This window comes from Sphaerodactylus townsendi, linkage group LG05, assembly GCF_021028975.2.
Source record: "Sphaerodactylus townsendi isolate TG3544 linkage group LG05, MPM_Stown_v2.3, whole genome shotgun sequence".
In the NCBI taxonomy this organism is placed as follows: Eukaryota; Metazoa; Chordata; class Lepidosauria; order Squamata; family Sphaerodactylidae; genus Sphaerodactylus; species Sphaerodactylus townsendi.
The window spans coordinates 26986922-26998923 of record NC_059429.1 but is presented as its reverse complement, the minus strand read 5'-3'; the positions used below and the strand labels follow the sequence as shown (position 1 = coordinate 26998923).

At 49.5% G+C, this 12002-nt stretch overlaps 1 protein-coding gene across 1 annotated transcript in view; it reads left to right on the top strand.

Annotated features, from left to right (window-relative positions):
* ASTN1 (astrotactin 1) overlaps positions 1-12002 on the top strand; it is a 284812-nt gene that overhangs the window by 141037 nt on the left and 131773 nt on the right. Inside the window, exons 6-7 of the mRNA XM_048498038.1 lie at positions 5208-5357; positions 7529-7696. Of these exons, the coding sequence (XP_048353995.1) occupies positions 5208-5357; positions 7529-7696 (318 nt within the window). The remainder of the gene's footprint in view (positions 1-5207; positions 5358-7528; positions 7697-12002) is intronic.

Genomic DNA, 12002 nt, shown 5'->3' with positions numbered 1-12002 from the left:
AGCAAAGGAAGTTCCTGTTTTCCTTCACCTCGCTGGAGCAGAAGGTTCTTCAGAGGACCACAGGATGCATCAGTTTTGAGTGTTTAGGGAGCACCCATTCAGAAATATCTGTCTCCATCACAGGAGCATCCTTGGCTTGCCTTGCACCCATTTCCCAATCTTTTGTGATCGCTCCCCATGACAACCACTTTCTGAATGATCCCACTTCCCATGGAAACTAACTTGTGGTAATGTCCACTATTGTTCCCCAGAATTTCCAAAGGGCCTACAGTCTCATTAGAATTGGAGGCATCTGAAATAGTACTTCTAAGGGTTTATCACTGGGAGCCATGTAAAAATAGTACTTCTAAGGGTTTATCACTGGGAGCCATGTGGGATTCAGCCTATTCGCACCAATTCGGTAGAACCAGTAGCTAATCTTTTGTCTAGTTCAGAGAACTGGTGTAATCCCACCACTGAGTCCTTTCGGAACCGGTTGTTAAATTATTAGAATCCTACCACTGAGTTGTCCCCCAAGTTGTATCTGGGGACAGGTTCTGAGCCATACTTTGGCTTGTCTGAAACTATCTAATGAATTCAAATAACATTACAGAAAAGCAGGATGGTTTCAGGACATTTGATTTGGCTCAGGTCACACGTCTGTGCCTGGAAATTGGCAAGAATCCCGAGGAGGGGGAATACTGCTAACAGCAGTGTGATGTCACTTCTGGGGAAAACCTGGACGTGACCTCACACCTCTCTAGCAATCACAGTTCCTAGAGAAGACTGACATCACTTGCAAGTTTTTCCCTACAACAACTTTTTTGTTTATTTTTCTGCCTTGACGTGGCAGCAAAAAGAGAGGGTGGCTCGCAAGAGGTCTCCCACCATAGCAGGAGGCTGACCAACCCTCATTTGGGTGACTCTTGTATATTTCATGTTCATCTATGACAACATCATCGGTACAAATTGGGCATGCTCCCCTTTCTCCCTCTTGTGTAGTAAAAGAATTTCAGTATTTCAGGTACATAAACTTGTTTCATTGTATGCAAGAGTTGTAGCTAACAGAGCTGGCTGTGGGTATCCAGGTTCCATTTACCTTCAAAAATGGCATCTTCTCTTGCAGTGGCTAATGTGGTTCCATTCTCGGTCAGCCACAAAGCCTGCCCAGACTTGCCCATTCACACCTGATTTACTGGAGCGGGAACCAAAGCAGTGCCTCCAAGATGGCGGTGGTGGCAGCAGGCACATAGCCTGGGACAGTCCCAGGGAGCTGAGGAGACAGCACAACAGGAGGCTGGCAAGGACAGGCCCAATGGGGGCTCAGGCAAAGACTTGGGCGACTTCCAGTGATCAGCTATGACCACCGCCGGCCAGATGCCGAGGCAGGGGTGGGTTGTGCCCTGCCCTCCAGGCCTTAAAGGGCCAGGCTGGCTCTCAAATGGGAGGCCAATCTGGGGCCTGGCAGCGTCTGACACATGGTCCAACAGCGTGTAGAGGTCTTGAGGCAGGCCTTGGCCCAAATGTTGGGGATAAAAGGAGAAGGAACAGGAAGGGAAGGATGAGAGCAAGAGATGAAGACAGAGTGTGGGACAAAGTTGAGAAAGGGAGCAAAGAAGCAAAGAGGACAAGAGTAGGGAAGGAGGGAGCCCTTAGTTCAGCCTGGCTCCAACCGTCAGCTGAGGCTAGAGGAACATTGACTTCTGTGGAAGCACCAGCCGGGCCCCACTTGCTGGCGGACTGGGCATAACCAGAGCTCAAAGGCGGTTCACTATCCAGGCCCCAAGACCAGACCACTGAATGGGCTGAGACCACTCAGGAAGGTTTGGAGGGATGGCGCACGGGCCTACTGCTGAGCCGGCCCAGGGGACATGCCACATTTACCAAAAGTCATGCTAATCCTGTATGCACGTCATAATTGTTCATGCATGTTAATAGGTGGCTTTTATGAAACACACACAAACCCAGGCCTTCAAGCACACAAAAAAGAAGAGGTCGCATCTTGCTACCATAGTGAGCGGAAACTACAGTTTCTCCTGCACTGGAGTCTGCATGATTTCCCACTGATGTTGCCATCAGCAAGAGCGCGCTTATTTTATGAGCGGGCCAGGAGTGGATCGGTGGCATTTGGCCTGCAAGGGGGCCTCCTCCTCCTCCACTTGCGTGGCAGCTCACGGTCCAGCCATCTGGATGCCGAGCTGTCTTTCAGAACTGGATCTGTTTCAGTAAAGAAGGGATGGTTCGTGGTGCCGTTTGCACAGCTTGCGGGTTAGAAAGTGCTACCTAGGCATTGAGCCAACATCTGTGCTCTTCGTTTTCAACAAGTGGCTTTCTGGAGGACTGCAAAATAAAGCCCTCGGGGGGACGGGGAGGCATATTCTCCAAAACAGCTATCAGGCTGCCCCTATTTATTATTTCCGTTGTGCTGAAACAATGCAGTATTCATTTGTTCATTTGTCTGAACGTTTACGCCTGCTTTTCTGTATGGCTCAAGGTGGCTTTCAATACATAGATGAACACATCCATGTAACAATAAATAAAGTTCACCACTCCCTACCTAATAAAAGGACTGTGCCTTGCACTCCCTTAACTGTCCTGGCAAATAAAATAGCCTTTCTGGGCCTCCAAAAAGTATCCAAGAATGGGGCCCCCTTCCTCTCTGTGGAGCGTCTGCTCAGTACAGTAGGAACAACCCCAGAGAAAATGTAGACCCGAACTGAGGTCAGGTGGTTAATGTAAGGAATAGCCAAAAGGTGGCAAACTGAAAAATGTAGCTGATACATGAGGGTATATAGGGAGACACCTTCCTTTAGTTAGAGAGCCAGTGTGATGGAGTCAGACTTGTCAGACTTGTAACTGGGAGACCTGAGTTCGAATCCCTGCTTGTGCCATGTACTTGGGTGTCCTTGAGCCGATCACACTCTTTCAGCTTAACTGACCTCATAGGGTTGTTACAATGATAAAATGGAGGACAGGAGAATGATATAAGCTGTTTTGGATGAATGGGTGGGTGGACGGAAAGACGGACAGACAGACGGAGGAGACAGACCAACCCACATTTTGGTTTCAAAGGTCAAAACCAACATCTTGAATTGAACTGGGAAATAAAAGGGCAGCCAGTGAGACTCTTTTAAACTAGGCAAGACCATAACAACAATCAGGCTGCCTTTTTTTGGATCAACTGCAATTTCCAGGTTATCTTCAAGGGAAGGCCGAGGTAGAGCATGTGGTAGTAATCCAGCCAATATGACATCATGATACCCTGCAAGGAGAGTAATCTCTCTAATGTAATTCATCTCATGACCCTGGAAGGATACAAAATAGTAGGATAAGGCAGGGGAGATTGTCCTGGATTCCTCGGAGGGAGGAGGGGTATAGATGTATAACCAACATTATCTATATGCAAAAATGAACTCTGACTTGGCAGAATTCCTTGAGTTGTCTTCAGCACATCACTTCTGCCAATGCAAGGACTTCTGTCTTCAAAGTACAACTTGCTTGGCTTCCTTTTCCCCAGTTAGCCCTAAACGTCCCTGATTTGTCAGGGCACTTCGGGCTTCTGCCAAAGAGGAGGGGTGCAAGAAAGTGGTACTGTTTAGGTAGAAGTCCTTGTGTCTGTGGAAAAGTTGTGCTGGATCCAACCCCTGGGCTAATTCTGAAATTTGAGCCGTGAACCTTATTTTTTCCCCCTTTGCTTTAAAACTCGGTTATCTAACAGGACGTAAAGGGAGCGGTGCTTTGTTTTGATTGTCAATGTCTGCTGCCGAAGTCGGCCTTCAAACTGTTGACCACAATGCACAGATAAAACACCCACCCATCCCCACACAAACACAAGCTCCTCCCTCAAGGCCGAGAGCAAGGTGGGTGAGCTGCTAAGCCCTTAAAGGCTTCACGTCTGATTGTGTTCTCTCTCTCTCCTGTATATCTGAGATTTGCCTTCTGCCCTGCTGGGACATCATACCAGCTGTCAGAGATAGTAGACGGCAGGATGCCTTGGTGCCCAGGGGATGTGGATAGAGGATGCCACTCAGGAGCGTGGTTCGGAGACTTGTCAGGTGCAAATGAGTGGGCGGAGTGAAGTGCTTGGCAGGGAGCTGTTAATTACCCTGGGGAGCTGGATGTCTCTGCACTTTGCAGCTAGTAATGAGGAATGCAGCTCTTTGCAGGGGCCATTCCACTTGTTAATGCTGTGTCTGGAAACTACCATCCGCCCTGGTCCTGAATCAACACAGATGAGGCAAATGTGAATCAGAACCTGTGCAATCTTCATTCCCAAGACGATTAAGCACCGAGTCTGCCCAAGATCTTGGGAAATCTCAGACTACGCCCTTCTCCTCTCCTTCTTCCAGCTCTTCATTTAGCTCCACGGTCCACTTTCCTGCCAGTGTCTACCACCTGGCCATTTATTTAGCCCTAGATAGGAGAATGGTGGGTTTCATGTAGCCTGTGGTAGGGAATGGAAGTCGCGGGTTGCATCACAGTGCTTTCTGGGTAAAAAGAAGGAAGACCTTTCTCCACACTTACACAATGGGTCATGTCCATGTGTTTGCAGGCCTTTAAAAGTCACAGTGATGCCATGCAATAAAATTGCAGGGAAATGGCGGTTCAATCCCCGACATCTCCCGTTAAAAGGATCAGGTGGCAGGTGACGTGAAAGTCTTCTACCAGTGATCCTGGAGAGCCACTGCCAATCTGAGTGGCTGTCCTGGATGGGCCGATGGACCAGTTCAGTAGAAGGCAGGGTCATGTGTTAAAGTCTTTTCCCTTTCCCCTGTGACGGCTGTGATGGCATGCAGTGTGTCTGTGGCCCACATCTAGTCACTATACTTTCAGAGTCCCTTGTGTGGGGCAAAGGACAGTGGAATGCTCAAGTTCCTGCAGGCTCTCCTGTTTCATTGATCTGCTGAGAGGCACAGTTCTTTCTCTTTGCTTTCAAAAATATCACTTGGCTTTCTTCCAGTGGTCATTAAAGCAGGTCAGGTAAAGACGTTCCCCTGTGCAAGCACCAGCTTATTACTGACCTGTGAGGTGACATATGACATCACACCGTTTTCTAGGCAGCCTGTGTGTACGGGGTGGTTTGCTGCCGCCTTCTCCAATTTAGCACATTCAGCTTATTTTCCTCGGTTTAATTGGTTCTGGTTCTATCACTGTAATTGTGGCCCAGGACCAGGCGAGATGACCTCTGGATTCTTCCCCCTCAACTGTTGTCTCTTTTGCCCTTGCAGTTGGCTCGCCAAGGAGTCCAGTGAGCAAGACCACCCTGACCCTCATTAGCATCACTAGCTGCGTCATTGGCCTGGTGTGCGCTTCCCACGTGAATTGCCCGCTGGTGGTCAAGATAACGTTGCACGTCCCAGAGCACCTCATCGCTGACGGTAAGCATACGCACTATATATTCCACCCTGCCTCTTTTTCCACAGGGTCAGCTGCTGGACTGGGGGAGGGGGGTAGTCGGACACAGTTAGTTTCCTATCGAGCCACTTTATGTACAGTTCAGGCAGGATTGGAAGCAGAGAACAGATCAACGCGTAAATGTGACTGAGGCCCCATGCTGACCAGTCAGCAAGGACAGCGGTCATCCACTGTTGGTTGGGACCCTCAGGCAGGTCACATAGCCAGTGTGCTCATCTAGAAGGCCATTTAAGACATCTCCCCACCCACAGCCCTTTTTTGGTAGAACCCACCTTTCGGATTACGTGCAGGTTTTCAGTCCAAGGATAGAAGCCTCCTCTGTTCTCAGGTGCTTGCTGAGAAGGGAGCATGGCTTATGGGCCTGAGACCCCCCATATTCCTGTTTTCATGTTGCCTGTGGCTTGCCAGACTGTAGGAACAAATGCTCTCCTGTGAAAACTGAGTCGTGTGCTTGCGCTTCTGCCAAGCCTGGGCCTCCTCACCTTCTGCTTGTGGAGGGGTAGGAAGAGAAGAGGCTTGAGTAAGGCAGAACACACTTGAGTTACCTCATCAGTGAACAGCCTGGAGCTGAGGGACCCAGTGATGGTGCCTGTTGATGCCTTTTGTTTATATCAATGTTGCTCGCCGCCCTGAGCCCTATGGGGGTAGGGCGGGATATTAGTTGAATAATAAATTAAAAAATAAAAATAATGATGCAGTAATGGCCTTTCTGGGTTAGGAAACGTGTTTGTACCACGAGGAGGGGGAAATAGTTGGGTGCTGTCCTGTAAACGAACACGCACACGTCCCCTCCAAACTAAACAAAAGTAGACATAAGGAGGAGTAAAGTCACACCTCTGTTTCTTCTGGACAGGCTAGCTTTCTGTGTGCAGTGAATTCTTTTGTATGAGTGGATCTCACGAGCAGCCGCTTCCTGTCTGGCCTGGTTCCGCCCAGATCCAGGTTTCCATCTGAGTGAGAACTTCAACTTAGCCAGTAAAGGGGAGCGGGGGTGGGGGTGGGCAGGGGAGGTTTCCTGAGGACACCGATTTGGTTGTCTGCAATGGCACTCCAGAAGGTGGAATCTAGTGACAAATAAAACAGGTTTGAGGAAACTGGAACTGATTTGAAAGGAGAAGTTAATGAGTGAGAGAGAATTTAACGTGACTTTGAGTCCCTCCCCACCCCTGCCGCCGTTTTACTTCTGTGACAGCTCCCTTGCTAACATGTTTACATCCTTCCAGTGCCTGTACCTCCCAACTCCATTGTAATTATACCAGGGGTGTTCTGATCAAACCCTTCCCACGGGGTTATGTGACCTGTTTTCTCATTTTCACATTCAGGGAGGAGGCCTGTACTCCAGGCAGGCCATTGACAGTGAGGTGTAGTGATCAGAGTGCTACGGTCCAAACCTCCTCTTGATCATGTAACCAGTAACACGCCCTCAGCCGAACTTACCTCACAGGTTTGTTGTGAAGATAACATGGAGGGGAGAGAGAGAGAGAAGCATATGTGTTTCTCAGAGCTCCTTGGAGGAAGAATGGGATGATACCTGGAGAGATAATGAAAGGCATACAGTTTTACTTAGTCACTTGTCTCTGTAGGATGGAACAAGGCACTCACAAATCCACAAAACAATCCATTGTCTTTTTCATGCTGGTTCCTGCGGCACGCTGGCTTTTCCCAAAAAACAGCAGACAATGACTATAGATGCATGACCTTCGCACTGGCGGAGAGGCTTCCGAAAGAAAATTTGTGAATGTACCCTATTTTGCAGGAATTCAAAGAACGAACAATGTCCTTGAGAGGGAAATAATGGGTTTTGAAGTGGTTTGGAGGGGAGAACTTTCAAAGTGCGCTCGTGAGCAGATGTACCCATCCGAAGGCGTTGCAGTCGGTGGACTCAGAAAGGCAACTCTGCTCAGGACTGCATTGTTAGGGTGTTTTCAGTCACATGTGCTGCTTAATGTGGGTGTTCTGGATGAGAAACTCTCCCGGTTCTTCCTCTTCCTCTTCTGCATTTACAGTGATCAAATGTCCACATAAATAACAGCAGGGGCAATTAAAGAGGATAGAGGCTTTGTACGTGAAAGCATTCTCTATTTCTCCCTCCACCCCACCCCCCAAAAAACCTTCCATTTTGTTTATGGTGCAGGCAGCCGATTTATCCTGCTGGAGGGCAGCCAGTTAGATGCCAGCGACTGGCTCAATCCTGCCCAGGTGGTCCTCTTCTCCCAGCAAAACTCCAGCGGCCCCTGGGCCTTAGACCTGTGTGCCCGACGACTTCTTGACCCCTGCGAACATGAGTGCGACCCAGAAACCGGTAGGTGGGCGTGGGAGGAAGGTTCGCCCTGCCTGGGTGGGATCGGTTCTCCATATGTGACAATTAACAGAACCCCATCCAACAAGTGTTGATGAGAAACCTCGCTGCTCACAGGACCTTTTCAGATCTGTCAAAGAATCTTTTGATCCTCGTGCATGGTGGAACGCACAGACTGCACAGACGCACCAAGCTGTCTTGTATGGAGTCACACCACTGGTCCTTTTCGTCCAGTATTTTCTGCTTGGATTGGCTACCTGGGATCAAGCCTAGGACCTTATGCATGAAATAGACTCAGTTAGACGAAGACACATCCTCCAGAGCCAACGTGGTGTAGTGGTTAAGAGCTGGTGCACTCTAATCTGGAGAACCGGGTTTGATTCCCCGCTCTGCCACTTGAGCTGTGGAGGCTTATCTGGGGAACTAGATTAGCTTGTGTGCTCCAACACATGCCAGCTGGGTGGCCTTGGGCGAGACACAGTTCTTCAGAGTCTCTCAGCCCCACCCAGTTTGCAGGCTGTTTGTTGTGGGGGGGGGGGGGTGGAAAGGAGATTGTAAACCCCTTCAAGCCTCCTCCTCCTCCTCCTCCTCCTTCTTCAATAAGCGTACCTTTAGTTTGCCAGTCATTGCTCAAGAGGAGACCGAGCAAGTCTTTTGTTCTCCCTGCACAAATGTCTCCGTGAGCATCTAATCCTTTCCTTTGCAGCCGTGGCTCACTTCTTTACCTAGCCCGCATTCCATTGTGGAGCTGTAACGCAGGGCCATCTGCTATGGCATCTGTCAGCCCCAGCAGGCCTGACAGAAGGGAGGGTGTTCAGCACCCTTATGGGGAGGGAGGACCCTTTCCAACTTCACAGGTTTTTGTCAGCATTCGGTGGGGCGGGGAGGGAAGAAAAATCCACGAATTCGTTTTTTGTTTTTCTGCAAGAGCTTCTGCTGTGCCTTTTGTCCTTTTGGCCATATCCTGACTTGATTTTTTGTGTGCAGACCCTGACTTGTTTTCAGCAAAGTTGTAACTCCGCAAGTCTGATCCGCACCCCACAGCAAACTGCCAGATCTCCTACATACAAAGTCAGCGCCTGGTTCTTTGTCCCGTTATCCAGGGGGAAACGGAATGCTGCGTGCTTTCCTGGGAGCCAGACACTGGTTTCTTGCCCCTTCTCCTGCCAAGACAGTGTTTGGGAGGGGGGATGGCTTTTCAAGCCAGACAGAAACCTCTGAGCTCGGTTTTCAAAAAAATGCGGAGAGCTTTGGACACCTTCCTAGATTTATTCCACCTTCTGGGCCCCTCCCCACCAACCATCTGCTCCATGGCAGAGCATGAGAAATCCTTGCGCACGCCTGTATGCAGGCAACCTGCTTGTGGGTAATGATCTGCAGATTGAGGCTCTAATCCAACACTGGCATTAGAAAAAGGGAAGGAACAAGGTAGCTCTTTCCTCCCCTGAGACCACTCCCAAGTCAGCACTGGTGCCTACTTTTCTGATTCAAGTTTGAAGTCTTCCTCAGGCCCAGGAAGTCTTCTTCCTAATAAAGAGACCGCAGGAAGGCTTCAGACTTGAGGCTAAACAGAGTGGAAGGATACCAGCCACCATTAAAATGAAATAGGTAGTTGTGGTGGGTTTTCCAGGCTGTGTGGGCATGGTCCGGTAGATCTTGTTCCTAACGTTTCGCCCGCATCTGTGGCTGGCATCTTCAGAGGTGTATCACAGAGAGAAGTCTGTTACACACTGTGTCTAGTGACATATTTCTCTCTGTGATACACCTCTGAAGATGCCAGCCACAGATGCAGGCAAAATGTTAGGAACAGGATCTACCAGACCATGGCCACACAGCCCGGAAAACCCACCACAACCAGTTGAATCTGGCTGTGAAAGCCTTCGACAATACATTGAAGTAGTCATAGGTGTTAAACTTGCGGCCCACCAGATGTCATGGACTTCAGCTCCCATCATCCCCTGCCAGCATGATGCTGGCAGGGGGTGATGGGAACTGTAGTCCATGACATCTGGAGGGCCGCGAGTTTGACACCTGTGAAGTAGGTAGTCTTCCTAAAGCAGGTCGCAGTGATGGGAGCAGGGGGATCATTACAAGTTTGGATGGGCTGTGGCTCAGTGGAAGAGACTCTGCTTTGCATGCGTGTGGTCAGAGGTTCAATCCCCATCGTCTCCAGTTAGAAAGAGCGAGCAGTAGGGGATGTGAAAGATCTCAGCCGGAATCCCTGGAGAGTTGCTGCAGGTCCGAGTAGACTACACTGACTTCAATGGACCAATGATCTGACTCATTACCAGGCAGCTTTGTGCATGTGTACTTTGGGGAGTGGCTGTGGCTCACTTATAGAGTATCTCTCTGGCATGTAGAAGGTCCCAGACTCAATCCCTGGTATCTCTAATAATAAGAATAAGAGTTTGGATTTATATCCCCCCCCTTCTCTCCTGTAAGGAGACTCAAAGGGGCTTACAATCTCCTTTCCTTTCCCCTCCCCACAATAAATACTTTGTGAGGTGGGTGGGGCTGAGAGAGCTCTGAAGAACTACGACTAGTCATCCAGCTGGCATGTGTTGGAGTGGACAAACTAATCTGGTTCACCAGATAAGCCTCCACAGCTCAAATGGCAGAGCGGGGAATCAAACCCGGTTCTCCAGATTAGAGTGCACCTGCTCTTAACAACTACACCACGCTGACTGTCTAAGGATAGGGTTGTAGGTGATGTGAAAGACTTCAGCCCAGTGATGGCGAATCTTTTTGAAACCGAGTGCCCAAATTGCAACCCAAAACCCATTTATTTAACCTGAATACCGAGGTTTTAGTTTAGAAAAAGTGGTTGGCTCTGAGGCGTGTGTTACTCGGGAGTAAGCTTGGTGAAGCAACTGTGCAATGCTTCGAATGGGTGAATCACGACCCTAGGAGGGTTTACTCAGAAGCAAGCCTCGTTGCCAGCAACCGAGCTTACTCCCAGGTAAAGGATCGTGCCCAGACCAGCCTAGATATGTGTGTGTGTGGGATGGGGTGGGGGGTGATTTTCCGCCCCTCCACATGACGGACTTTGTGCACGCGTGCCCACAGAAAGGGCTCTGAGTGCCACCTCTGGCACCCGTGCCATAGGTTCGCCACTGCTGCTTTAGCCTGAGACCCTGGACAGCAGCTGCCAGTCTGAGCAGGCAATACTGACTTCAATGGACCCATAGCCTGGTTCAGTTTAAGGGAGCATCAGGTGTTCAAACATTTCTAAAAATACTTACCACCCATTTTCTCATGATCCATGTGAGTCAAAGTGGCAGGCGTCATTGAAAAGCAGCGATGGTCTCTGTTTACAGGAATCCAAATGGAGACCCTCACCTCTATTTATGAGCCATCAAAAGTTTGTTGGGAAAGCTTTATGGATCCTCTGGAATCATCACAAGGTTGGATCCGCTGGGGAAACTGGTTGCATAATACTGGAGCAGCCCCTGAGCAAGACTGAGCAGAAAAAGACCTCCGTGACCTGCCTTGTGTTCATATACTGGGGGAGGCGATTCCACCCGTGTGTGAGTCCCACATCACAAAGGGCTTTAAAGATTAATCTCAGCAGCTTGGATGCACAAGATGCCCTAGCAGTCACCTACACCAATTCCCAGAGAAACCATTGAGGATTCTTGACCAGGTGACAGTCAGTCCCATCCACGCCTTACCAGGGGTGGAGAGGAAGGCAGTAGGGGGCTGCTTTTGAGAGCCACTTCTCTGAAGACCATTGCTACTGAGGGAGCCAAAAGATCTGGTAGAGCGAATGACCCACCTCCCTCCCTCAAGATCTGCTGCTGCTGTCCATTCTGAGTAATAGATTATCTAAGGAAACCTATGGCCTTTTTCTCACCAGTATGGGGTAGTGGTTAAGAACAGGTGCACTCTAATCTGGAGAACCGGGTTTGATTCCCCGCTCTGCCACTTGAGCTGTGGAGGCTTATCTGGTGAACTAGATTAGCTTGTGCACTTCAACACCTGTCAGCCTTGGGCTAGTCACAGTTTTTCAGAGCTCTCTCAACCTCACCCACCTCACAGTGTGTTTGTTGTGAGGGGGGGAGGGAAAGGAGATTGTAAGCCCCTTTGAGTCTCCTTGCAGGAGAAAAAGGGGGGATATAAATCCAAACTCTTCTTCTTCTCCTCCTCCTCCCCCTCCCCCTTCCCCCAATACTGCCAGTCCCCATGTGCTCCCCTGACTTCCTGGGATCTTGGAAGAGAGGACAGTGCTTAGACATGGGTACTTAGCCCGTCTCATGGATTATGTCATGTAAGGTAGCTGGTTGTTTTTCAGCTCTCCCCCTGTGTGTTT